General features: G+C 56.6%; 3 protein-coding genes across 7 annotated transcripts in view; all 3 read left to right on the forward strand.

Annotated features, from left to right (window-relative positions):
• The first annotated feature begins 1219 nt into the window (after positions 1-1219).
• CCDC9 (coiled-coil domain containing 9) lies at positions 1220-10736 on the forward strand. Of its 4 annotated transcripts, none has more exons than XM_054052946.1 (13): positions 1220-1302; positions 2138-2242; positions 2487-2627; positions 5402-5665; positions 6123-6206; positions 6298-6486; positions 6656-6843; positions 6918-7088; positions 8916-8982; positions 9065-9458; positions 9581-9688; positions 9778-9842; positions 10444-10736. In XM_054052946.1, the coding sequence occupies exons 1-13, from the start codon at positions 1300-1302 to the stop codon at positions 10486-10488; spliced, it is 1824 nt and encodes a 607-aa protein (XP_053908921.1). In that variant the 5' UTR covers positions 1220-1299; the 3' UTR covers positions 10489-10736. The 4 variants fall into 4 exon arrangements, with proteins under 4 accessions (XP_053908921.1, XP_053908923.1, XP_053908922.1 ...); XM_054052948.1 differs by having other exon boundaries at positions 9065-9227; positions 10444-10704; XM_054052947.1 differs by lacking the exon at positions 9778-9842.
• Positions 10737-10921: 185 nt separating this feature from the next.
• On the forward strand, positions 10922-14519 carry C5AR1 (complement C5a receptor 1). 2 transcript variants are annotated; one of them, XM_054052950.1, is made up of 2 exons: positions 10922-11991; positions 12922-14519. In XM_054052950.1, exon 2 carries the CDS (start codon positions 12952-12954, stop codon positions 13990-13992), a length of 1041 nt encoding a protein of 346 aa, XP_053908925.1. In that variant the 5' UTR covers positions 10922-11991; positions 12922-12951; the 3' UTR covers positions 13993-14519. The 2 variants fall into 2 exon arrangements, with proteins under 2 accessions (XP_053908925.1, XP_009566800.2); XM_009568505.2 differs by having other exon boundaries at positions 10922-11398.
• Positions 14520-15569: 1050 nt separating this feature from the next.
• DHX34 (DExH-box helicase 34) overlaps positions 15570-25870 on the forward strand; it is an 11510-nt gene continuing 1209 nt past the window's right edge. Inside the window, exons 1-17 of the mRNA XM_054052975.1 lie at positions 15570-15672; positions 16385-17074; positions 18171-18482; positions 18562-18831; positions 18971-19073; positions 20031-20248; positions 20406-20580; positions 20668-20861; positions 20977-21078; positions 21171-21410; positions 21490-21657; positions 21734-21845; positions 21944-22050; positions 23175-23432; positions 23545-23721; positions 23804-23927; positions 24714-25062. Of these exons, the coding sequence (XP_053908950.1) occupies positions 15631-15672; positions 16385-17074; positions 18171-18482; positions 18562-18831; positions 18971-19073; positions 20031-20248; positions 20406-20580; positions 20668-20861; positions 20977-21078; positions 21171-21410; positions 21490-21657; positions 21734-21845; positions 21944-22050; positions 23175-23432; positions 23545-23721; positions 23804-23927; positions 24714-24847 (3426 nt within the window). The 5' untranslated portion in view covers positions 15570-15630 and the 3' untranslated portion in view covers positions 24848-25062. The remainder of the gene's footprint in view (positions 15673-16384; positions 17075-18170; positions 18483-18561; positions 18832-18970; positions 19074-20030; positions 20249-20405; positions 20581-20667; positions 20862-20976; positions 21079-21170; positions 21411-21489; positions 21658-21733; positions 21846-21943; positions 22051-23174; positions 23433-23544; positions 23722-23803; positions 23928-24713; positions 25063-25870) is intronic.

The following is a 25870-nucleotide window of genomic DNA, read 5'->3' on the forward strand; positions in this document are numbered from 1 at the left end:
ATAGCCCCACAGCACTCCATATGTCCCTTTATATCAGCCTATATCGACCCCCATAAGCCCCCTATAGCTCCCTTATTGCCCCCATAGCCCCTATTGCTCCCCTATAGCCCCACAGCACCCCATATCTCACTCTATATCTGCTTATATAGCCCCCATAGTCCCTTATAGCTCCCCCATAGCTTCCCCTATAGCCCCATAGCTCCGCCTATATAAACCCCCATAGCCCCCTATAGCCCCCATAGCTCCCCCCAGCCCCCATCTCTCTTATAGTCTCATAGTACCCCATAGCTCCCTGTATATCTGCCTATACAAACCCCTATAGCTCCCCATAGCCCCCCTGTAGACCCCTATAGCCCCTCATAGTCCCCTATAGCTCCCCTATAGCCCCTCATAGTCCCCTATAGCTCCCCCGTAGCCCACCTGTAGACCCCTACAGCCCCTCATAGTCCCCTATAGCTCCCCTATAGCCCCTCATAGTCCCCTGTAGACCCCTATAGCTCCCCCATACCCCCCCTGTAGACCCCTATAGCCCCTCACAGTCCCCTATAGCTCCCCCATAGCCCCTATAGCTCACCTGTAGACCCCTATAGCTCCCCCAGAGCCCCCCTGTAGACCCCTATAGCCCCTCATAGTCACCTATAGCTCCCCCAGAGCCCCCCTATAGCTCCCCCATAGCTCCTATAGGCCCCTCATAGCCCCTATACCCCCCCCAACTCCTCACTCCCCCCCCCGCCCAGGTCCCCTCTCAGTCCCAGCGCCCCGCCCCCTCAGGCCCCGCCCCCCGCCCCCGCTCAGCCAATCACCTCGCGGCGCCGCGGCCAGAGCCGCAGCTGCCATGGAGACAGCCGAGGGGCGGGGCCATAACGAGGCCACGCCCACTCTCGCCCTTAACCGCGAGCGCTCACCCACGAACCACGCCCACCACTACTCGGGCCACGCCCACCCGCGCATGCTCACGCCCGCTGGGGGCTCAGGCCACGCCCACCGCGCGGGGAAGGAACGGGGAGGAAAAGGCGGACAAAATGGGGGGGCGGGTGGGGTGAGGGGGTCACGAGGCGATGGAGGGGACACTGGGACCCAGGGACAGGGGGTCATGGTGACCCACGGACAGGGGACGCGGAGACAGAGGGACACGGGGGACGAGGGGACAGCGAGACACGCTGACAGCCCCTGTGGGACGCACCCGCCGCCATCGCCCTTTTAAGGCTAATTCCCCCTCCCCCCCATCCCTCCCTCAGCCACCGGAAGCGGAAGTGGCCCTGAAGGGCAGGAGGAACCGGTACCCGGGGCTTTGCCGCCATGGTGAGGCGGAGGGGGGGGGGCGTGTTGGCCTTTATAGGCGGCGTTTGGGGCCCCAGAAGTGGATTTTGGGGCGCTATGGCTGGTTTTGGGGTCCCACAGAAGGGGTTTGAAGTCCGGGGGGTGGAGGGGGGGGGGGATTGTGACCCTATAGGTGGATTTGGGGGTCCCGTGGGGAGGGTTTGGGGCCCAAGAGTGGATTTTGGGGTCCTGTAGTGGATTTAGCGATCCCATACGGGGGTTTGGGGGGGCCTTACAGTAGATTTTGAGGTCCCACAGGGGGGTTTGGGGTCCCGTAGGGGTAGTCTGAGGCCTCGTAAGGGGGTTTAGCGGCCCTATAGGGAGGTTAGGGGTCACATAGGAGGGATTTGGTGTCCTATAGGGGGATTTTGGGGACCCATAGGGGCATTTTGGGGGCTCTATAGTAAGTTTTGAGGTCCTGCAGGAGAAGGGGGGGCCCTATGATGGATTTTGAGGTCACATAGGTTGATTTTGGGGCTCTATGGTGGGTTTTGACCCATACGGGGGTTTTGGGCTCCCACAGGTGGAGTTTGGGGCCCTTTGGGGGGGGGGTTGGGGTCCCATGGGTGAGTTTGGGGTTTGGGAGGTGTTGGTTTCCTATAGGGGAGTTTTGGGGGTCCCATGGGGTGTTTTTGGGGGTGCAGGAAGAGATTTTTGGGCTGTAGGGAGTGATTTAGAGATGTTTTTGGGGGTCAGGAGGAGGTTGGGGTGGTTTTGGGGGCGCAGGGGGCGATTTGGGGTGCGGTGGGGTTGGTTTTGGGGTGCAGCTTTGGAGGGGGACCCCAATTCCCATGCGCCCCCCACCTCTTATCCGTAGTCGGCCGCCCTGGATCTACGCTCCAAGGAGGACAAGGATGCGGAGCTGGATAAACGGATCGAGGCGCTTCGGAAGAAGAACGAGGCCCTCATCAAGCGCTACCAGGTTTGGGGGTCCCCCCTGAACCCCCAAACCCCTCAGGATCCCCACAAGCCCCCAAATCTCCATAATATTCCCCCTCTTCATCCCACCACCATTCCCAGTCCATTCATCCCAGTTTATCCCTCCGTTTCCCAGCGCTCAACCTAATGCAGGGATGCAGTGGTGTTGTGCGAAGGGTGTGCCCCCATCCTGCTCCCCCCCCCAAATCCATCTGGGATTGATCCCAGAATTCCCAAAATCCCAACAGGAGATTGAAGAGGATCGGAAGAAAGCGGAACAGGAAGGAATTGCGGTGACGGCGTTCCGGAAGGCGCGTGATTCCGAATGGGAACGGCGATGGGTGGAGAAGGATTTGTCCGTAACCGTCCAGGTCGCTGTCGCTCCTGGAGTGAGTCCGGAATTCCAGGAATAACGGGAATGTCCTTCAGGGATCCATACTGGGACCAGTGCTGCTTTAATGTTGTCATCCATGATTGGAGGGGATGGTTCCGGAGGGGATGGATCCAGAGGAATTGGAAGGGACAGGGTGGATCCGGAGGGATGGGAAAGGATGGGACAGATCCAGAGGGATGGGGCAGATCTGAAGGGATTGGAAGGGAAGGGATGGATCCAGAGGGGTGGGAAGGGGTGGATCCAGAGGGAAGAGATAGGATGGATCCAGAGGGATTGGATGGGAAAGGACAGATCTGGAGGGATGGGATGGGAAGGGACGGATCCGGAGGGATGGATCCGGAGGGATGGATCTGGAGGAATGGGAAGGAAAGGGACAGATCCAGAGGGATGGGAAGGGGTGGATCCAGAGGGAAGAGATAGGATGGAATCAGAGGGATTGGATGGGACGGGACAGATCTGGAGGGATGGGAAGGGATGGATCCAGAGGGATTGGAAGGGATAGGATGGGGTTGGAGGGTTTGAAAGGGATAGGAGAGGTCTGGAGGGATTGGGATGGGATGGATCCAGAGAGATCGGAAGGGATGGGTGGATCGGGAGGAAAGGGATAGGACGGATCTGGAGGGATGGGATGGCAACAGGAAGGACCTGGAGAGAACGGAGAGGTGGGACCATGAGAACTTGATGAGGTTCAGCGAAGCCAAAGGCAAAGGCCTCCACCTGGGTGGGAACAATCCCAAATCCAGGCTGAGTGGGAAATGGATCCGTGAGGAGAAAGATTTGGGCGGATGGCGGAGGAGAAGCTCCACACGAGGCTCTGAGGGGATCTGGGGCAAAAAAAAGTCACGTGTTTGAGGGGAAATTTGAGATGAAAGTTGTGGTTATGGGGAGTTTGTGGAGGGATTTGGGGTGAAAGTCGCGTTTTTGGAGTATTTGTGAGGGGATTTGGGGTGAAAGTTGCATTTTTGGAGTATTTGTGAGGGGATTTGGAGTGAAAGTTGTGTTGTTGCAGTATTTGTGAGGGGATTTGCGGTGAACGTTGCGTTGCTGGAGTATTTGTGAGGGGATTTGAGGTGAAAGTTGCATTTTTGGAGTATTTGGGGGGATTTGGGGTGAAAGTTGCATTTTTGGGGTATTTGTGAGGGGATTTGGGGTGAAAATTGCGTTTTTGGAGTATTTGTGAGGGGATTTGGGGTGAAAGTTGCGGTTTTGGAGTATTTGTGAGGGGATTTGGGGTGAAAATTGCGTTGTTGGAGTATTTGTGAGGGGATTTGGGGTGAAAGTTGCGTTTTTGGGGTATTTGTGAGGGGATTTGGGGTGAAAGTTGCGTTTTTGGAGTATTTGTGAGGGGATTTGGGGTGAAAGTTGCGTTTTTGGAGTATTTGTGAGGGGATTTGGGGTGAAAATTGCGTTGTTGGAGTATTTGTGAGGGGATTTGGGGTGAAAGTTGCATTTTTGGAGATTTGTGAGGGGATTTGGGGTGAAAGTTGCGTTTTTGGAGTATTTGTGAGGGGATTTGGGATGAAAGTTGCGGTTTTGGAGTATTTGTGAGGGGATTTGGGGTTAAAATTGCGTTTTTGGAGTATTTGTGAGGGGATTTGGGGTGAAAGTTGCGGTTTTGGAGTATTTGTGAGGGGATTTGGGGTGAAAGTTGCGTTTTTGGAGTATTTGTGAGGGGATTTGGGGTGAAAATTGCGTTGTTGGAGTATTTGTGAGGGGATTTGGGGTGAAAGTTGCATTTTTGGAGATTTGTGAGGGGATTTGGGGTGAAAGTTGCGTTTTTGGGGTATTTGTGAGGGGATTTTGGATGAAAGTTGCATTTTTGGAGTATTTGTGAGGGGATTTGGGGTTAAAATTGCGTTTTTGGAGTATTTGTGAGGGGATTTGGGGTGAAAGTTGCGGTTTTGGAGTATTTGTGAGGGGATTTGGGGTGAAAATTGCGTTTTTGGAGTATTTGTGAGGGGATTTGGGGTGAAAGTTGCGTTTTTGGAGTATTTGTGAGGGGATTTGGGGTGAAAATTGTGTTTTTGGGGTATTTGTGAGGGGATTTGGGGTGAAAATTGCGTTTTTGGAGTATTTGTGAGGGGATTTGGGATGAAAGTTGCGGTTTTGGAGTATTTGTGGGGGGATTCAAGATGAAAGTTGCGTTTTTGGTGAGTTTTTGAGGAGAGACTTGAGGTAAAAATCGCATTTTTGGAAGACCATGAGGGGATTTGGGGTAAACCCCACATTTTTGGGGAGTTCGTGGGGCAATTTGAGAAGATTTGAGGTGATGGTCTTGGTTTTGGGGAGTTGATGAGGAGATTTTAGGTGAAAAGTCGTGGTTTTGGAGAGTTTGAGGAGGGCTGTTTAGAGATTTGGAGTGAAAGATGCATTTTTGGGGGGAATTTGTGAGGGGATTTGGGGTAAAAAAATATAAAAATCACATTTTTGTGGCGTTTGAGTGGAAATTTGAGACGATTTGAGGTGTAATTTTGCTTTTTGGGGTATTTTGGGAGGGGATTTGGGCTTAAAGTCGTGTTTTGGGGGCATTTGTGAGGGAATTTGGGGCGAAGGTCATGGTTTTGACCCCTTTCTGAGAGGATTTGGGGTGAAAGTCGTGGTTTTGGAGAGCTCGAAGGGGATTCGAGATGGGTTGGGTGGGGCTTGGAGCAACTGGATCCGGTGGAAGGTATCCTTGGATCGTCTTTGAGGACCCTCCCAACCCAACCCATTCCATGAATAGTGGGATATCCGTTGGGAACGGCGCTGAATCCGTGTCCTCCGCTGTAGGAGAAGCGAATTGGGAAGGACAGGAAGGTGTCGGGAATGGCTAAATCAGGACGCGGTGCCGCTTCCCGTGGATCCCGTGGATCCGGACGTTCCAGCGTACGGCATTACGGGCATCGGGAATATCACAGTGAAGCACTCTGGGAAGGAGGAGGAGGAGGAGATGCCATCCCAGCGGAGCGAGGGAGTCGGAATAGGCGCTCACGGGGCCATGGCGTGGCCGGGATGGGAATGGGGGGCGACACCGGATCCAATCGGAAGTCTAAGGTGAGAGAAATTGGCATCTAGGGCTGGAATTTGGGAGCCAGAATGGAATGTGGGACATTTTGGGGTGGGAAGTTGGGATCTAGGGGTGGAATTTGGGAGCCAGGGTGGAATGTGCGACATTTTGGGGTGGGAAATTGGGATCTAGGGGTGGAATTTGGGAGTCAGGGTGGAATGTGGGACATTTTGGGGTGGGAAGTTGGGATCTAGGGGTGGAATTTGGGAGTCAGGGTGGAATGTGGGACATTTTGGGGTGGGAAATTGGGATCTAGGGGTGGAATTTGGGAGCCAGGGTGGAATGTGGGACATTTTGGGGTGGGAAGTTGGGATCTAGGGGTGGAATTTGGGAGTCAGGATGGAATTTGGGACATTTTGGGGTGTTTTGGGGCTGATTCCCACGGTGTTGGGGCAAATTCCTGGTGTTTTCTTGGGGTGCATCCCACTAATTCCTCTTTTCCAGGAATGGGAAGAGCGCAGACGGCAGAACATCGAGAAGATGAATGAGGAGATGGAAAAGATCGCGGAATATGAGCGGAACCAGCGGGTGCGGGGAGAAACAGGATCCGAATCGGGGGGGAATGATCCTGGTTTTACCCCCCTGGAAGTGACACTGTTCCTGCTTTTCCCCCTCTCAGGATGGGCTCCACGAGAAGAATCCGGTGCGGAATTTCCTGGATGATCCACGCCGGAGTGGCCCATTCCAAGATTCTGATCGGAAGGAAGGAAGTCGGCGCCACGTCCGAAATTGGGGCGGAACCGACTTCGACCGGGTCAAAACGGGAATGGAAAGGGAAAAGAGCTGGAAAGGAGGCGGAAAAAGCCCGGTGAGTTTGGGTTATTTTGGGAATACTAGGAATTCTGGGGTGGTTTGGGGTTGGGATTGAGCGGCTGGGACAGGGTTGGAGCCATATTTTCTTGAAATCTGGGAATGGTGGTTTAGAAATTGGGTTGGGATGAGTGGCTGGACTGGCCTTGATCCAGATTTTTCCTCAGGGACGGCATTCCAGCCCAAAATCTGGGACGCCGCTGGACATGACGCTCTCCATGACGGGGCGGGAGCGAGCAGAATACGTCCGTTGGAAAAAGGAACGGGATCAAATCGACCAGGAGCGCTTGGCCCGGCATCGGAAACCCACCGGGCAGTGGCGTCGGGAATGGGATGCGGAAAAATCGGAGAGCATGTACGTAAACGAGGTGAATCTGTCAGGATTGCAGTTTTCCCGGTGTTCCCGGGGTCACTTCTTCCTGGTTTTAGGTTCAAAGAGGGCTCACCGGTGGCTGCTGGCTTGGAAGCGAGTGGCGGGGAGGAATCCAAGCGTCCTCTTCCCAAACCTCCAACCTTCGGAGAATTCCTGACTCCGCATCGGACTCAGCGGCGGAAAAAAGGCCGGGAACGCCGCCAGGGAGCAGGGACCAAGGCCTACAGGTGGGTGGGATTGTGTTCCAGCCTGGATTTAGCTCAGTGCTCTTCTCTGAGCCTGGTTTTCCATGGATTGTGTTCACTGAGGCCTTTGGGAATCTTCCCTTTCTCCTTCGGAGCTGTTGGGAATCATCTTTCCTCTTTAGAACCACTGGGAATATTCTCTTTCCTTCCGAACTGTTGGGAATTATAGAATCGTAGAATAGTTTGGGTTGGAAGAGACCTTAAAGATGATCCAATTCCGCCCCCTGCGATGGGCCGGGACATCCCACCAGGTCACGGAGCCCAAACTCCGTCCAACCTGGCCTGGAACCCCTCCAGGGATGGGGCAGCCATAACTTCCCTGGGCAAAAATGTGACTTTTACCCCAAATCCCCTCACAGTTGCCAAAAAAAGTGACTTTTACTTCAAATCTCTCCTCCCAACGTTCCCAGAAATGCAACTTCCGCCCCAAATCCCCTCACAAACACCGCAAAACCAAGACTTTCACCCCAAAATGCCTCACAAACACCTCAAAAATGCAACATTTGCCCCAAATCCTCTCACAAACACCTCAAAAATATGACTTTTGCCACAACTCCCCTCACAAACACTTCCAAAATGCGACTTTTGCCCCAAATCACCTCACAAACACCTCAAAAATGCGACTTTTGCCCCAAATCCCCTCACAAATACCTCAAAAACGCGACTTTTGCCCCAAATCCCCTCACAAATACCTCAAAAATGCGACTTTTGCCCCAAATCCCCACACAAATACCTCAAAAATGCGACTTTTGCCCCAAATCCCCACACAAATACCTCAAAAATGCGACTTTCACCCCAAATCCCCTCACAGACTCTCCATAATTACAACTTTCACTTCAAACCTTCTCAAATTTCCCCTCAAACTCCGCAAAAATGTGATTTTTTTTTTTTTTTCCTCCCAAATCCCCTCACGGTCTCCTAAAAATGTGATTTTTACCTCAAATTTTTCCTCACAAACTCCCCGAAAATGCAACTTTCACCCCGAATCCCCTCACAAATACTCCAAAAACACGACTTTCATCCCGAATCCCCTCACAAACTCCCCATAACCACGAGAAGTTCGGTGCTTCTTCTGCCGCAGCCGAGGACGCGGTTGGTTTCTGGGCTGTGAGTGCTCATTGACGGCTCCTTTCGAGGTTCTTCTCCCCCAGCGCCCCAAGTCCTTCTCCTCAGGGCTGCTCTCCATCATCCCCAGTCTGGATTGGGACCGGGGATTGCCCCCACCCAGGGGTAGGACCTCACCCTTGGCCTGGTGGAACCTCAGGAGGTTCTCCAACCCCACTTCTCCACCTCATCCAGGTCCCTCTTGGATTTGTTGAACCTCCTGAGGTTCTCCAACCCCACTTCTCCACCTCATCCAGGTCCCTCCTGGCCTGGTTGAACCTCAGGAGGTTCTCCAGCCCCACTTCTCCACCTCATCCAGGTCCCTCTTGGCCTGGTTTAACCTCCTGAGGTTCTCCAACCCCACTTCTCCACCTCATCCAGGTCCCTCTTGGCCTGGTGGAACCTCCTGAGGTTCTCCAGCCCCACTTCTCCACCTCATCCAGGTCCCTCCTGGCCTGGTTTAACCTCCTGAGGTTCTCCAACCCCACTTCTCCACCTCATCCAGGTCCCTCTTGGCCTGGTGGAACCTCCTGAGGTTCTCCAGCCCCACTTCCTCGCCTCATCCAGGCCCCTCTTGGCTTTGTTGAACCTCCGGAGGTTCTCCAACCCCACTCCTCCACCAGGTCCCTCTGGATGACATCCCGTCCTTCCTCTGTGGCAGCTCCACCCCTCATCCTGGCGTCATCCTCTCCTTTTCCCTTCCAGCATGCACGACAACCGTTGGGAAGAGAAGGAGCCGCCGCCACCAACAGAGGAATCCGAGACCCAGAAGGTGGAATTCTTGATCCGATGGGATTTTGGCTGCGCTCTGGTGCCATTCCCGTTGTCCGATCCTGCTCTTCCCATCCCCGCAGGCGGAGGAAGCATCAAGTGGAGCCCTTTCCGATCCTCCTGCTTCCCAGAATCCCGAAGAGGATGAGGATCAGTGGGAAGACGTCAGCGAGGATGAAGACGGAAGTCCGGGATCATTGAGCGAGGAAGAGGAGGAGGAGGAGGAGGAGGAGGAAGCACCTCGCAGTGCGTCTCCCGTATCCGGGCAGGATGCGGCTCCCGCTCCGCGCGTTCCCCCAGCCCCAATCCAAGGGGGTGGCTCCCCCCCGAGCCCCTTTTCCCACTTGGAATATCGCCGGCCCATCTCGGATTGGGGCGAGGAGATGGAACTGACCTCTCCCCGCAGCAGCGTAGGGGACAATCCCCTTCCAGGGCCCGTTTTTCCCAAGTCGGGAGGGGCTTCCGGCGAGATTCCAGGTAAAACGGAGGGGAAACTATTCCCAAATTAGGGCCCTAAACTTGGGATTTGGGTTGTGGAGCCGGAAAAGCAGGAGCGAAGACTCCGAGCAGGATTTGACCACACTCTCTTTTCCCCCCAGGGCTGAGCCCGGCGCATCCGGAGGGATCCCCACCCCGGGAAGAAGCAATTCCAGACGCAGATCCACATTTGGAAGCGGTGGAAAATCCGGCAGAAAATGGGATGCAAGGTGAGGAAGGGGGAAATCCGGAGCGGGAATCCGTCTCCCGCGAGCTTGGCAGCGCTTACGCTCTGTTTTCTCCGCCTCCCTTCTCCCAGGAGCCGCGGCGTTCCCAGCGGAAGCGCCCGCTCCCGACGCTGTGGAGATCACGGACTTCCAGCGGGTGCGTTTCCGTAAGAATTCGCCTTCCCCGGCGGCTCGTTAAGCTGGGAATGCCCCGGGCTTTTTGTCCGTCTGTCTGTCCTTTCCGCTTCCTGCTACCGGACTGACTCTACTTCCGAAACATTCCGCGTTCGCTACGCTTGTGCTTCCGCCTTCGGAATTCCGACTTGGTTGGTTGGGGCTTCAATAGTCGTCTGTCCGTCCTGGATGAACCGATTCCCGTCCCAATCATCCGGCTAAGCTGGGAATGCCGCACGCTCCGGGTTCTTGTCCGTCTGTCCTTCCCGGCTCCAAGACTTCCCGCTTCCAGACTGACTCTCCATTCCGGAGTCGCTCTGCTTGCGCTTCTGCCTTCGGAATTCCGGATGCCGTCTGTCCAGCCAGGATTAAACCCATCCCAAGTGATCCGAGGGCCTTGTTTTTCCTGGGAATCCCGCTCACCGAGCTGGGAAAACACTCGGAATTGGGGGAAAAAGGCGGGAAGCGAAGCTCTGGCTCCGTGCGGCTCCACAGGCCGCACCGCTAGGATCAGATTCACGGTATTCCCAAGTTTTTTCCGATGACTGCTATGACGCTGCCTCCTTTTTTTCTCCTTCCCACAGGCATCCCACCATTCCGGATCGGATCCTGAGGCATTCCCACCGTGAATTCCACTTCCTAGAGACTGTGAGCCGGGACTGAGCCCGGGAGAAGGCAGGGGAGGGTGGAAATCTGGGAATTCTGCCCTTAATGGGGTGGGAACCTGGGAATTCTGTCCTGGGGGAGTCCCAGAATTCCCTCTGTGCTGGTGGGAAGGAGCCGTGGGACGCTTGGAAGCGGAGAAGGGAATTTTAGGGTCCCCTTCTTCCCACCCTTTGGAATTCGGAGGAAGGTGGAGGTCTTGTTTCCATCCCAACCAACCCTCGGGCTCCCAAATCCCATCGGATCTGTGGAAAATAAAGATCCAAAGCGGCTTTGGGACTGGTGTTTCCTCTTCCCCCTTCTCCAGGCTCTCCCGTCACCGCCCCTGATCCGGAGTGAATCCGATTCCACTCCTAATCGGGCCATTTTGGGGGCTGAGCCCACATTTTCCAACTCCGATTTCCCAGATCCGGAGCGAATCTGATTCCACTCCCAATAATACCCTTTTGGCGGCTGATCCTCCATTTTCCAACTCTTTTTGGTGCCGGGAAGGAGTTTCCAACTCCGATCTCCTGGATCTGGAGCGGTCTTGGCTCTGAACTCCTGGATCCAGAGTGAATCTGATTCCACTCCCAATAATGCCCTTTTGATCCTCCATTTTCCAACTCTTTTTGGTGCCGGGAAGGAGTTTCCAACTCCGATCTCTCCGCTCTGGAGCGGTTTTGCTCCGATCTCCCGGATCCGGAGCGGTTGCGTCTCTTCTGGCTTTGATCACCCCAATCCGGAACATTCTCAGCTCAGCTCCGCACCCGTCTCCTTCTTCATTTCCGCCTCTTCCCCTCCTTTTCCGGCCTCGCTTCCTCTTTTCCTCCCCATAAACCCTTCGATGCCGCCTCCTCGGTTCCGGCAAACGCGGCGGCACCGGCGCGGAGCCAGGTGAGCGACCGGGGTGGCGGCTGGTGGGCTTCCTCTCTTTTCCCTCATGGAATTCCACCCCTCTGGAATGGGAGCTCCATAACCTTTGGCTGATCCCACACCTCTTGGGATGGATTTTCCATCCCGAAGGTGAGCGGAGAGGTGGTTCCACTCTTCTTTGGCGTTGGCTGATGGGTGGAGACACCAAATCCCACCTTTATCCCATCTTCCCACGCTCCGGATCGCTCCTCCGGCCATCGGAGCATTTGGAACCTTCCCAGGGTTGGGTTTCCTTCTCCATCGGCGTTTTCCCACCCACCCTCTCGGGGCTGGAGATGGTTTGGACCAACTCTGTGTCCAAATCCATGAGTTTTGAGAGCTGATACGCAATCCTCCGGCTTCGAGAAGGTGGAAATGCCGGAGAAGCCGTGGGAGAAGCCGCTCCGTTGGGGTTTCTCCATCCAGTTTCTTGCAGAGCTCCGTGAGGAAGTTGGGAAACGCCGATTTCCTCTGTGGTCGGAGCAGCGTTGGGGGGTTTGCGCCACGCGGTGTCGGTGAGGAACATCTCACCAGGCTTTCGGTGGAGGTGCCGCGGCTTTGCCGGGACGGACGAGGTCCCTGGTGTGGAGGGAGAATCCCAGAATTCCTTGGCTGGGAAGAGACCTCAAAGAAACCCATTCCATCACCTTTGAGGTCCCTTCCAACCAACCATTCCATCACCTTTGAGGTCCCTTCCGACCAACCCATTCCATGACCTTTGAGATCCCTTCCAACCAAACCCATTCCATCACCTTTGAGATCCCTTCCAACCAAACCCATTCCATCACCTTTGAGATCCCTTCCAACCAACGCATTCTATGACCTTTGAGATCCCTTCCAACCAACCATTCCATGACCTTTGAGATCCCTTCCAACCAACCATTCCATGACCTTTGAGATCCCTTCCAACCAACCATTCCATCACCTTTGAGGTCCCTTCCAACCAACCATTCCATGACCTTTGAGATCCCTTCCAACCAACCATTCCATCACCTTTGAGGTCCCTTCCAACCAACCCATTCCGTGACCTTTGAGATCCCTTCCAACCAACCATTCCATGACCTTTGAGATCCCTTCCAACCAACCCATTCCATGACCTTTGAGATCCCTTCCAACCAACCATTCCATGACCTTTGAGATCCCTTCCAACCAACCATTCCATGACCTTTGAGATCCCTTCCAACCAACCATTCCATGACCTTTGAGATCCCTTCCAACCAACCATTCCATGACCTTTGAGGTCCCTTCCAACCAACCATTCCATGACCTTTGAGGTCCCTTCCAACCAACCATTCCATGACCTTTGAGGTCCCTTCCAACCAACCATTCCATGACCTTTGAGGTCCCTTCCAACCAACCCATTCCATCACCTTTGAGTTCCCTTCCAACCAACCCATTCCATGACCTTTGAGGTCCCCTCCAACCCCCCCATTCCACGTTTCCGTGCCCTTTGAGGCCCTTCCGGCCCCGCCTCCTCCCGCCATCTAACGGATCGTGCTTCCCAGGTTCCCAACTGCTGGAGGACGAACGTCTTGATGGCCAACGACACCTTCAACTATTCCTATTGGGAGGACTACTCCCTGGACGACCTCGCTGGCTACGCGGTCCCTCCGCGCTACCGCGCCATCTTGGCCCTCTACGCCCTCATCTTCCTTTTGGGCCTTTTGGGGAACGGCGCCGTCATTTGGGTGACGGCCTTTGAGCTGCGGCGCACGGTCAACGGCGTTTGGTTCCTCAACCTCTCGGTCGCCGATCTGCTGTGCTGTTTGGCGCTGCCCTTCCTGGCTTTGCCGTTGGCCCGTGACCACCATTGGCCCTTGGGTGCCTTCGCCTGTAAGCTCGTGCCGTCCCTCACCATCCTCAACATGTTTGCCAGCGTCTTCCTCTTGATGGCCGTCAGCGCCGACCGTTGCGCCTTAGTGACGCGTCCGGTGTGGTGTCAAAACCACCGGACGTTGCCGTTGGTGCGCGGCGTTTGCGCGGCTGCTTGGTTCCTGGCCGGGCTCCTCACCCTTCCGTCTTTCATCTTCCGAACGGTCCGTTCGGATATCTTCTCCGAGAAAACCACTTGCGTTTTGGACTACACATCCGTTGGGCGGCACCAGCGCCTCACCGAGCTCGTGACGGCCGTCACGCGCTTCGTTTGTGGCTTCTTGGTGCCTTTTCTGGTCATCACGGCTTGTTACGGTCTTCTCCTGGCTCGCGTCCACAGCAAAGGCTTCACGCGCTCCCGGAAAGCCATCAAAGTCATCTTGGTGGTCATCATCAGCTTCTTCGCCTGTTGGTTGCCGTACCACGTGGTGGGGTTGATCTTGGCCTCCACCCAACCTCACAGCTCCTTCTTCAAAGGCGCTTTGGAAGCGGATCCCATCGTCGCCGGCGTCGCGTACATCAACAGTTGCATCAACCCCATCATCTACGTGGTTATGGGTCAAGACTTCAAGGACAAATTCCGGCATTCCTGGAGAGCCGTCTTGCGAGGGGTACTGAGCGATGACCCCACCAGCACCGGGGGGGACAGCAGGATGAAGACCAAGTCCACCGTGGATGACCAAAGCATCAGCACCATTGTGTGAGCGGGAACGTGGTGGTGGTGGTGGCTCCGGAGTTGTGTTTCTGGGAGCCACCACCTTCTTCTCCTCTCCTGGGGGGGTCCTTCTGGGCTTTGTGGAGAGCAGGAGATGCCACCATCGCCCTCGTTCTCTACCATATGTGGTGATTGGTTGGCAAGAGTTGAATGCTCACCTCCCCGTGGGGACCACCGGCAGTTTCGGGACCTTCTCCCCGATGCCATCCCACCTTCTCCAACTCAAGCCGGGACCCTCTCCAGCTCTTCCCCTTCTTGGTGGCTCTACATCTCCAACGTCCCGCCCCATAGCTCCACCTTTCAGCCCCAGAACCTCCTCCCAGCCCCACGTTTCCACCACCCGATGAAGATGAACCCACCTCCAAGCTAAACCCTTCTCTGTCACCCCACGCCCTCCGCTCTGCCCCACGGATGGGGCTCTGGTTGCCCTTCGCTGTCCCCGTGACCTCATCGCAGCCGCCTCCGCCGTCGCCAATAAACGTGGAAGTTCCCTCGAGGCTCTTGAGCAAAGCTTTGGTTCTCCTTTTCGATTGGTTGTTGGGCAAGAGTTTCGCTGACTCAGCAAGCTGGAGCTCACGGTGACGCAACGGTGGCCTCAACGTCCCCCCCGCAACGCCCAGGGAGGTCCTCCTGTGGAGTTGTGTTTCATCTGGTGGGGCTGAGGGCATCTGGGTGGGGTTGGGTGGAGACGGTTGGGGACCACGGGGAGGGGTGGAGATGGTTGGGGACCACAGGGAGGGGTGGAGATGGTTGGGGACCACAGGGAGGGGTGGAGATGGATGGGGACAATGGGGATGGGTGGAGATGGTGGAGGTGGTTGAGGACCATGAGGAAGGGTGTGGGCACAGCAGAGCCGGTTGGGGACAACTGAGATGGGTGGAGACACTGGGGGAGGGGTTGGGGACAGTGGGGGACACAGGGGCAGGAGGACAGGGAGACAGGGGGACGGGGACACAGGGGACAATGGGGCACAGTGGGACAATGGGGGACAATGGGGGACAGAAGGACAATGGGGATGGGGACAATGGGGGACAGGGGGACAATGGGGATGGGGACAGTGGGGGACAATGGGGATGGGGACGATGGGGGACAGAGGGACAATGGGGATGGGGACAGTGGGGGACAGGGGGACAATGGGGATGGGGACAATGGGGGACAGGAGGACAATGGGGATGGGGACAGTGGGGGACATTGGGGATGGGGACAATGGGGGACAATGGGGGACAGAGGGACAATGGGGGACAGAGGGACGATGGGGCACAGGGGGACAATGGGGCACAGGGGGACAATGGGGCACAGGGGGTGCCCGGGAGTCGCTGAGCAGCGGGAGAAGCCCCGTCCTGCCCAGATGGACCCGCCCCCTCGCACAGCTAGCCACGCCCCTTCCCCATATAACCACGCCCCCTGTGGCCACGCCCCTCCAATTCTCCAATAGCCGCGTCCGTTCCGCAAGCCACGCCCCTCTCCGTGACCACGCCCCTCTACCCGCCGCGCTCCTTCCCCGCTCGTAGCCACGCCCCCTCCCGCGCGCCGCCCAATCGCGTCGCTTCACCCGCCTCCAGGAGCCCCCGCGCTCTCCCGTTGGCCACGCCCCCTCCTCGCGCTGCCGAGTCACGTGGTTCCTCTCATGGCCGCCTCTCCGCCCTCTGGCGGCTCCGCTCGGTTCCGGGTGAGGGTTGGGGGGGGGAAACTGAGGCAAAGGGGGGGGTCTGGGTGCTGGGAGGGGGGGAACTGGGTGCCGGGAAGGCGGGGGGGTCCCGTGGGTGCTGGGAGAGGCTTTGGGGGTCCCATGGGTGCTGGGGGGGTCTCATGGGTGCTGGGATAGGCTTTGGGGGTCCCATGGGTGCTGGGAGGGTGTCCCATGGGTGCTGGGAGGGGGTTTGGGGGTCCCATGGGTGCTGGGTTGGGCTTTGGGGGTCCCATGGGTGCTGGGATGGGCTTTGGGGGGGATTTGGGGGGTCCCATGGGTGCTGAGTTGGGCTTTGGGAGGGTCCCATGGGTGCTGGGATGGGCTTTGGGGGTCCCATGGGTGCTGGGCTGGGCTTTGGGGGGGTCCCATGGGTGCTAGGAGGGGCTTTGGGGGTCCCATGGGTGCAGGGAGGGGGTCCCATGGGTGCTGGGAGGGGCTTTGGGGGTCCCATAGGTGCAGGGAGGGGGTCCCATGGGTGCTGGGAGGGGCTTTGGGGGTCCCATGGGTGCTGGGTTGGGCTTTGGGGGGTCCCATGGGTGCTGGGAGGGGCTTTGGGGGGTCCCCTGGGTGCTGGGGGGGGGTCCCATGGGTGCTGGGTTGGGCTTTGGGGGTCCCATGGGTGCTGGGGGTGTCCCATGGGTGCTGGGATGGGGTTGTTCCACCTCTTCCCTCACTCCAGTCTCCATTCCAGCCCGGATTCCACGTTCTGGAGATGCCTTCAGGGAAGGAACCTTCATCCCGACGTCGCCATCGAGATCCTTCTCCTTCCCGGTGGGATTGGGATTGTCCGTCTACGCGGCGCCGCCTGGAAACTCTATTTTTTGGTGACCGAGATTCCACCAGCGCCGAAACCGATGAACTCCAGAACTTTTGGGCTTTCTTCGAGCGCTTCCGACGCTTCCAGAGCCGGAAAACCAAGGAGGAACCATCTCAGAACCGCTCCCGTTCCTCCATCTCCACCAACTGTCTTGACCTCCCGTTGGAATACGACCCTCGCTACCGGATCAACCTCGCCGACGCCGGCTTCCGAGGCCGTGGAGATGCCACCATCCCACGGGAACGTCTTTTGGAGTTCCGAAGCGCTTTCCTTCATTATTTGGACTTCACCCAAAAGCGAAGCTTCGCCAAATTGGCCAAACTTCAACGGGAACGGTCAGCGCTTCCCATCGCCCAATATCGGGATCGGATCCTTCGTTGCGTGGCACAAAACCAAGTGGTGGTGATCGCCGGCGATACCGGCTGCGGGAAGTCCACTCAGGTGCCGCAGTTCCTGCTGGCGGCGGGTTACGGTCACGTGGCTTGTAGCCAACCCCGGCGTATCGCCTGCGTCTCCTTGGCCAAGCGCGTCGCCTTCGAGAGCCTCAACCAGTACGGAAACCAGGTGGGGCGGCGGGAATCGCCACTTCACGGAGGGCTGAGGGGGAAGTGGGAGACATTGACATCAAATCTGGGCCAATTCCTAATCAAATTCGGCCTAATTCTCCTCAAATTCGGTCTAATTCTCCTCAAATTCGGCCTAATTCTCCTCAAATTCAGTCTAATTCTCCTCAGATTTGGCCTAATTCCCCTCAAATTTGGCCTAATTCCCCTCAAATTTGGCCTAATTCTCCTCAAATTCGGTCTAATTCTCCTCAAATTTGGCCTAATTCTCCTCAAATTCAGTCTAATTCTCCTCAGATTTGGCCTAATTCCCCTCAAATTTGGCCTAATTCCCCTCAAATTTGGCCTAATTCCCCTCAAATTTGGCCTAATTCCCCTCAAATTTGGCCTAATTCTCCTCAGATTTGGCCTAATTCTCCTCAAATTTGGCCTAATTCTCCTCAAATTCGGCCTAATTCCCCTCAAATTCAACTAATCGTGGAAGGCTTGGCCCGGTTTACCTCAAAAGCAGCTCAGTTCTCCTCAAGTTTGGCCAATTGTGCTAAACTTGGCCCAGTTCTCCTCACGTTTGGCCAATCATGGAAGGTTTAGCCCAATTCTCCTCGAGGTTGGGCAGTTGTGCGGAAGATTTAGGCCGATTCTCCTCCAAATCAGTTCATTTCTCCTCACGTTTGGCCCATTGTGCAAAATTTAGCCCATTTTCCCTCAAAATTAGCCCAGTTCTCCTCACGTTTGGCCAATCCTGGAAGGTTTAGCCCAGTTCTCCTCGAGGTTGGGCAGTTGTGCGGAAGATTTAGGCCGATTCTCCTCCAAATCAGTTCATTTCTCCTCACGTTTGGCCCATTGTGCAAAATTTAGCCCAATTTTCCTCAAAATTCTCCCAGTTCTCCTCGAGTTTGTCCGATTGTTCAAGATTTACCTCAATTCTGCTGGAATGTGGGCCAGTCCTGAAAAGTTTGGGCTATTTGTGCTCAGATTTGGTGGATTCCTGCCCCGATTTGGGCCAATTCTCCTCAAATTTGGGGCAATTCTCCAGTCCTGCTCAACTCTGAGATGTTCTCCTCGGCTTTGGGCCAATCCCGCTCTTCCCGCTCCAGGTCGGCTATCAAATCCGCTTCGAGAGCACCCGCTCTCCGGCCACCAAGATCGTATTCCTTACGGAAGGGCTTCTCCTCCGTCAAGTCCAACGGGAGCCAACGCTCCCCGGTTACCGCGTCCTTATCGCCGATGAGGTCCACGAGCGCCATCTCCACAGCGATTTCCTCCTGGGGGTCCTGCGCCGCCTCCTTCCCGCTCGTCCGGACCTGAAGTTGGTGTTGATGTCGGCGACCATCAACATCAGCCTCTTTTCCAGTTACTTTGGAGGTGCTCCGGTTCTCCAAGTGCCCGGAAGGATCTTTCCCATCACGGTGAGGATGGGATGGAGATGTTTGAGATGAATCCGCACGTAGGATGAGTTCAAACCTCTCCGTCTCTGCATTCCCGAAGGTCATCTACCAACCGATCCCTAAAGAAGAAGCATCCGTGAGTGGGAAATCCGGGAAACCGGAGCGCCTGGATCCCCTCCCGTATCTCCGGGTGCTCCAAACCATTGACCACAAGTATCCACCGGAGGAACGGGGGGATCTCCTGGTGTTCCTCAGCGGAGTGGCTGAGATCGGAGCCGTCCTGGAGGCGGCGCAGGTTTACGCCACTCAGACGCAGCGCTGGATCGTCCTTCCGTTGCACAGTACCCTCTCCGTGGCCGAGCAGGATAAGGTGAGGACCCGACTACGGAATCAGGGTGGGATTGGAGACTCGGTGTCGTAGAATGAAGCTCCCGGAGCTCTCGGTGCTTCCGGATCCATCCGATCTGCTCGAGGAGCGGTCGTACCAACCGTCATTGCTTCATCCTCAGGTGTTTGACGTACCGCCTCCCGGCGTCCGGAAGTGCATCCTCTCTACCAACATCGCGGAGACCTCAGTGACCATCGATGGCGTCCGCTTCGTCCTGGATTCAGGTAGAATTCCTGCTCCGGTGCGTGGGAAAACTTCGCCTTCTCTTCATCTTGGAGCTTCTCCTTTTCTCCATCCTGGAGCTTCTCCTTCCCTCCATCCTGGAGCTTTTTCCCTCCATCCTGGAGCTTCCCTCCTGCCCTTCCCAGACCTTCTCCTTCTCTCCATCCGTGACTTTCTCCTTCCCTCCATCCATGACTTTCTCCTTCCCTCCTGCCCACCCATGACCTTCTCCTTCCCTCCTGCTCTTCCCAGACCTTCTCCTTTCCTCCATCCATGACTTTCTCCTTCCTTCCATCCATGACCTTCTCCTTCCCTCCTGCTCTTCCCAGATCTTCTCCTTCCCTCCATCCGTGACTTTCTCCTTCCTTCTATCCGTGACCTTCTCCTTCCCTCCTGCCCCTCCCAGACCTTCTCCTTCCTTCCATCCATGACTTTCTCCTTCCTTCTATCCATGACTTTCTCTTTCCTTCTATCCATGACTTTCTCCTTCCTTCTATCCACGACCTTCTCCTTCCCTCCATCTATGACTTTCTCCTTCCTTCCATCCATGACATTTTCCTTCCCTCCTGCCCATCCGTGACCTTCTCCTTCCCTCCTGCTCTTCCCAGATCTTCTCCTTTCTTCCATCCATGACTTTCTCCTTCCTTCCACCCATGATTCTCTCCTTCTTTCCATCTATGACCTTCTCCTTTCCTCTTACCCTTCCCAGAGCTTCTCCTTCCCTCCATCCATGACTTTCTGCTTCCTTCTATCTGTGACCTTCTCCTTCCCTCCATCCATAACTTTCTCCTTCCCTCCATCCGTGACTTTCTCCTTCTCTCCATCTGTGACTTTCTCCTTCCCTCCATCCACGACTTTCTCCTTCCTTCCATCCATGACTTTCTCCTTCCTTCCACCCGTGACCTTCTCCTTCCCTCCTGCCCATCCGTGACCTTCTCCTTCCCTCTTTCTCCCACCAGGAAAGGTGAAGGAGATGAGTTACGACCCTCAAGGGAAGCTCCAACGGCTTCAGGAGTTCTGGATCAGCCGAGCGAGCGCCGAGCAACGCAAAGGTCGCGCCGGTCGGACCGGACCCGGCGTCTGCTACCGCCTCTACGCCGAATCCGACTACGATGCCTTTTCCCCTTACCCCGTGCCGGAGATCCACCGGATGGCCCTCGATTCCCTGGTGCTCCAGGTAGAGCCGGCCCTTCTTCCTTTGGGATTTGAGGACATCTTGGTGGGGAACGAAGCCGGGGAGATGTTGGACTCATGAATTCATCATCAGGATGCGATGGATTCCAAACCTCCGAGTTCTTCCTCTTGGTCTCCTTCCACACCCGTTTCTCTTCCAGCTGAAGAGTATGGGATTGGGAGACCCTCGGACGTTCCCGTTCCTGGAGCCGCCTCCCTCGTCCAGCTTGGAGACGGCCGTGCGGTACCTGAGGGCCCAAGGAGCCTTGGATGACGCCGAGGAGCTGACGCCCATCGGGAACCTTCTGGCTCAGCTGCCGGTGGACGTGGTGATTGGTGAGGAATTCCGGCCAATGGAGGAGCCCCGACGGTGAGGGAGAACCTCCGGAGCCCTCCCGGCACTCCTTGGATCTCTCCCCGCAGGGAAGATGTTGGTGTTGGGCGCTCTCTTTGGGTTGGCTGAGCCCACCTTGACCGTAGCGGCGGCCTTGAGTGTCCAATCTCCGTTCCTACGATCTTCTCATCCCAATCCCGACTGGGCTACGACGCGGCGACCGCTGGACAGCCCCCACGGAGACCCTCTAACGTTGCTCAACGTCTTCAACGAGTGGGTCCAGGTAAGGCTGTTGTGCGAGGAGCTCCAAGGAGACGCGGTTTGGCTTTGGATCCGCGGTGGGGGGTGGTGGGAACCGGGTTTGGGGTGAAGGGAAGTTGAGCGTTGTGTCGGCAAAGGTGAAATCGGAGCGGAGCGGCAACTCTCGGAGGTGGTGCCGGCGCCGAGGTTTGGAGGAACATCGTCTTTACGAGGCAACCAACCTGCGGCGCCAATTCCAGGTGAGAGGAACGGCATCTGAGCTCCCGTAGGTTCCTCCTGGCGTTGGATTTGTTGCCATTTCCTTCTCCGCAACCATCTCCCACCGCTCCAGGAGCTCCTCCGGGACCACCACCTCTTGGAGGAAGCTTCGAACCAACCTCGCGACAGCTACAGTCGGCAAAGCCGACACCGTGAACGCCGCGAGCTCCACCGCTTGTGGCGTTCCCACACGGAGACGGAAGGACGGAAGCGCAAAGTGCTACGGCTGAAGGACGGAGGGGACGATTCCTCCGGCGAGGACGACGATGGTGGTGGTGACCTCAAGAAGGGCGAGCGTAGGATTGATATCCAGGTGATCCTCGCGTCCGGCTCCTCTCCTGGGAGGCCGGATTTGGTCTTCCAGCTCCAGAACTTCTTCTGGGTCTCCGTAGGACGTCAAGTTCAAGCTCCGGCACAACGTGGAGGAGCTCCAGGCCGCGTCCAGCTCTTCGCTCTCCTCCTCGCACCTCGTGCTCCTCAAGTTGGTCCTCTGCAGAGGTCTTTACCCGCAGTTGGCCGTGGCCGATGCGCTCAACAGCAGCCGCAAGGATTCCGATCAGGTCCCGCTCCTCTCCCTGTGCCCCATCGCACAGCCGGGATATTCCCGTTTCCACCGCCGTTTTGCTCTTCCCGCAGATCTTCCACACCAAAACCAAACAAGGAGTTGTCCTTCATCCCACCTCCGTCTTCGCAACCAACCCGGAGCTTCTGCGCTCCGACGAAGGACCGGAACGTGCTCCATCCAAAGGTTGGACAACCCCAGGCCTGGAGGAATCGCCTCGACTTCTCCTCGGCTTTTTCCAGCCTGGAATTGGGATTGAGCCGCGGTGTTCTCCTCCTCTGCAGATTCGGTGGAAGGGCTGAGCTGTCACCACCAGCTCCTGGCGTTCGTCTCCCTCTTGGAGACCAACAAACCCTACTTGGTCAACTGCCTCCGCGTTCCGGCCCTCCAGGTCAGCGTTCCACCTCTTCCCTTCCATCCTTTCCCTCTCCACCATCTCCAACCTCTTCCTTTTCTCCTCCAGTTGTCTCCACCATCTCCAACCTCTTCCTTCTCCTCCTCCAGTTGTCTCCACCATCTCCAACCTCTTCCTTTTCCTCTCCAGTTGTCTCCACCATCTCCAACCTCTTCCTTTTCCTCCTCCAGTTGTCTCCACCATCTCCAACCTCTTCCTTTTCTTCTCCAGTTGTCTCCACCATCTCCAACCTCTTCCTTTTCTCCTCCAGTTGTCTCCACCATCTCCAACCTCTTCCTTCTCCTCCTCCAGTTGTCTCCACCATCTCCGACCTCTTCCTTTTCTCCTCCAGTTGTCTCCACCATCTCCAACCTCTTCCTTTTCTCCTCCAGTTGTCTCCACCATCTCCGACCTCTTCCTTTTCTCCTCCAGTTGTCTCCACCATCTCCAACCTCTTCCTTTTCTCCTCCAGTTGTCTCCACCATCTCCAACCTCTTCCTTTTCTCCTCCAGTTGTCTCCACCATCTCCGACCTCTTCCTTTTCTCCTCCTCCAGTTGTCTCCACCATCTCCAACCTCTTCCTTTTCTCCTCCAGTTGTCTCCACCATCTCCAACCTCTTCCTTTTGCCCCTCCAGTTGTCTCCACCATCTCCGACCTCTTCCTTTTCTCCTCCAGTTGTCTCCACCATCTCCAACCTCTTCCTTTTGCTCCTCCAGTTGTCTCCACCATCTCCAACCTCTTCCTTTTCTCCTCCAGTTGTCTCCACCATCTCCGACCTCTTCCTTTTCTTCTCCAGTTGTCTCCACCATCTCCGACCTCTTCCTTTTCCTCCTCCAGTTGTCTCCACCATCTCCAACCTCTTCCTTTTCCTCTCCAGTTGTCTCCACCATCTCCAACCTCTTCCTTTTCCTCCTCCAGTTGTCTCCACCATCTCCGACCTCTTCCTTTTCCTCCTCCAGTTGTCTCCACCATCTCCAACCTCTTCCTTTTCCTCTCCAGTTGTCTCCACCATCTCCAACCTCTTCCTTTGCCCCTCCAGTTGTCTCCACCATCTCCAACCTCTTCCTTCTCCTCCTCCAGTTGTCTCCACCATCTCCAACCTCTTCCTTTGCCCCTCCAGGCTCTCCTCCTTTTCTCCCGCTCGTTGGACACCAACGTGGACTGTTCCCGCCTGGTGGCCGATGGTTGGTTGGAACTCACCATTCCTGATCCGGATTCTGCTCTGCGTCTCCTCTCTGAGGCTCTGCACCTTCGCTCCGTTTGGGAGAAGCTCCTCCAGCAGCTCCTGGAAGGTCGAGGAGATGAATCCGGACGCCGACCGACCTCCAGAGATGTCTCCGCGCTCACCCGAAGGCTCCTGGAATTCCTCCGTTCTGAGGTGACCGCGGGAGAGGTGGTTTGGATCCCATCTCCGGTATTTTCCGTCGGATTAGAAGTTGAGGAACGGAGAAGGAAAGGAAGAGTTGGAGCTTCTCCCCATCTTCTTGTAGATCCCGTACCGCCTCCGGCAGCTCTCCGCGTTGGAAAAGCAGAACCTCTACGTTGGCCCTCAAACCGTGGCGGCTGTTCCTCAACTTCCGGAGCTTTTCCGAGGGCTGCAGATGACGTCGGATGAGGTGAAAGGTGGCCACAAAGTGACCGAGTTCCTCACCTACAACTGTTTGGCTGTGAGTAGAACCTCATCCCATCCTTCCTGCGTTGTCTTCTGCTCCTCCGGCTGAATCCCAACGTCTGCTCCGTGTGGCGCAGATGGATGTGGACCTCTACAGCGATTGTCTACGGAGCTTCTGGACGTGTCCCTACTGTGACCTCCACCTTCCCTTCACCCCTCTGGAGCGCATCTGCCACGAGAACGTCTGTCGCCCTCCGGAAGGTGAGACCCGAGAGGAGAGCCGGGAGAGCTCCAGAGGGATCGGGACAGGGGGGATCCATGGATGGAGGAGCTCCAGAGGGATCGGAACAGGGGGGATCCATGGATGGAGGACAGGAGGAGCTCCAGAGGGATTGGGACAGGGGGGATCCATGGATGGAGGATCTCCAGGGGGATCGGGACAGGGGGGATCCATGGATGGAGGATCTCCAGGGGGATCGGGACAGAGGGGATCCATGGATGGAGGATCTCCAGAGGGATCTCCAGAGGGATCGGGACAGGGGGGATCCATGGATGGAGGATCTCCAGAGGGATCGGGACAGAGGGGATCCATGGATGGAGGATCTCCAGAGGGATCGGGACAGGGGGGATCCATGGATGGAGGATCTCCAGAGGGATTGGGACAGGGGGGATCCATGGATGGAGGATCTCCAGAGGAATCGGGACAGAGGGGATCCATGGATGGAGGATCTCCAGAGGGATCGGGACAGGGGGGATCCATGGATGGAGGATCTCCAGAGGGATCGGGATAGGGGGGATCCATGGATGGAGGATCTCCAGAGGGATTGGGACAGGGGGGATCCATGGATGGAGGATCTCCAGAGGAATTGGGACAGAGGGGATCCATGGATGGAGGATCTCCAGAGGGATCGGGACAGGGGGGATCCATGGACCAAAGTCTGGACAGGGGTGGTTGGACTCCAAGATCTTCAGTGTCTTTTCCGACCAAAGCCTTCTCTGATGCCATTTTTTTCCTCCCGATCCCCGTTTTGCTCTCTTCTCCTCCAGAACCTCCGGAAGAAGTGGCCGAAAGCTCTTCACGGAGCTCCGCGCTCCGGCGGCCCTTCCACTGCGCCATTTGCCAACGGGACTTCACCTTCACCCCTACGGAGATCCTTCGGCACAAGAAGGAGCACCGCTGAGCGATGGCGGCTCCACCACAAGTCCGCCTTCCTCCTTCCTGGGAAGAACCAGAGGAGCTCCGGAACCTCTGGAAAGACTCTTCTGCCGCTCTTTGGGTGAATCCGACTCCACCTCAACCACCGCTTGAGGGATCTTCTGCTCTGACCACTGAGTGGCGCTCCAACACCAGAGACATCTCCACCTCTTTATCCCAATGGGAAGAGCGTCTTTCCAGGTCTTCAACCCCACCGAACCCTGTGGAGGTCCCACCAAACCCCTTAGATGGTCTCCAAGGCCTGTGGAGGTCCCACCAAGCCCCTTAGAGGTCCCACCAAGCTCCTTAGATGGTCTCCAAGCTCTGTGGAGGTCCCACCAAGCCCCTTAGATGGTCTCAAAGCCCTGTGGAGGTCCCACCAAGCCCCTTAGATGCCCTCCAAAGCCCCACGGAGGTCCCACCAAGCCCCTTAGATGCCTCCCAAGCCCCACGGAGGTCCCACCAAGCCCCTTAGATGGTCTCAAAGCCCTGTGGAGGTCCCACCAAGCCCCTTAGATGCCCTCCAAAGCCCCACGGAGGTCCCACCAAGCCCCTTAGATGCTGTCCAGGCCCCATGGAGGTTGCACCAAGCCCCTTAGATGGTCTCCAAGCCCCATGGAGGTCCCACCAAGCCCCTTAGATGCTGTCCAGGCCCCATGGAGGTCCCACCAAGCCCCTTAGATGGTCTCCAAGCCCCATGGAGGTCCCACCAAGCCCCTTAGATGCTGTCCAGGCCCCATGGAGGTCACACCAAGCCCCTTAGATGGTCTCCAAGCCCCATGGAGGTCCCACCAAGCCCCTTAGATGCCTCCCAAGCCCCATGGAGGTCGCACCAAGCCCCTTAGATGGTCTCCAAGCCCCATGGAGGTCCCACCAAGCCCCTTAGATGCTGTCCAGGCCCCATGGAGGTCCCACCAAACCCCATGGAGGTCCCACCAAGCCCTTTAGATGCCCTCTAATCCCCGTGGAGGTCCCACCAAGCCCTTTAGATGCCCTCTAATCCCCGTGG

The sequence above is a fragment of the Cuculus canorus genome, chromosome 37 (genome assembly GCF_017976375.1).
Source record: "Cuculus canorus isolate bCucCan1 chromosome 37, bCucCan1.pri, whole genome shotgun sequence".
Lineage (NCBI taxonomy): Eukaryota > Metazoa > Chordata > Aves > Cuculiformes > Cuculidae > Cuculus > Cuculus canorus.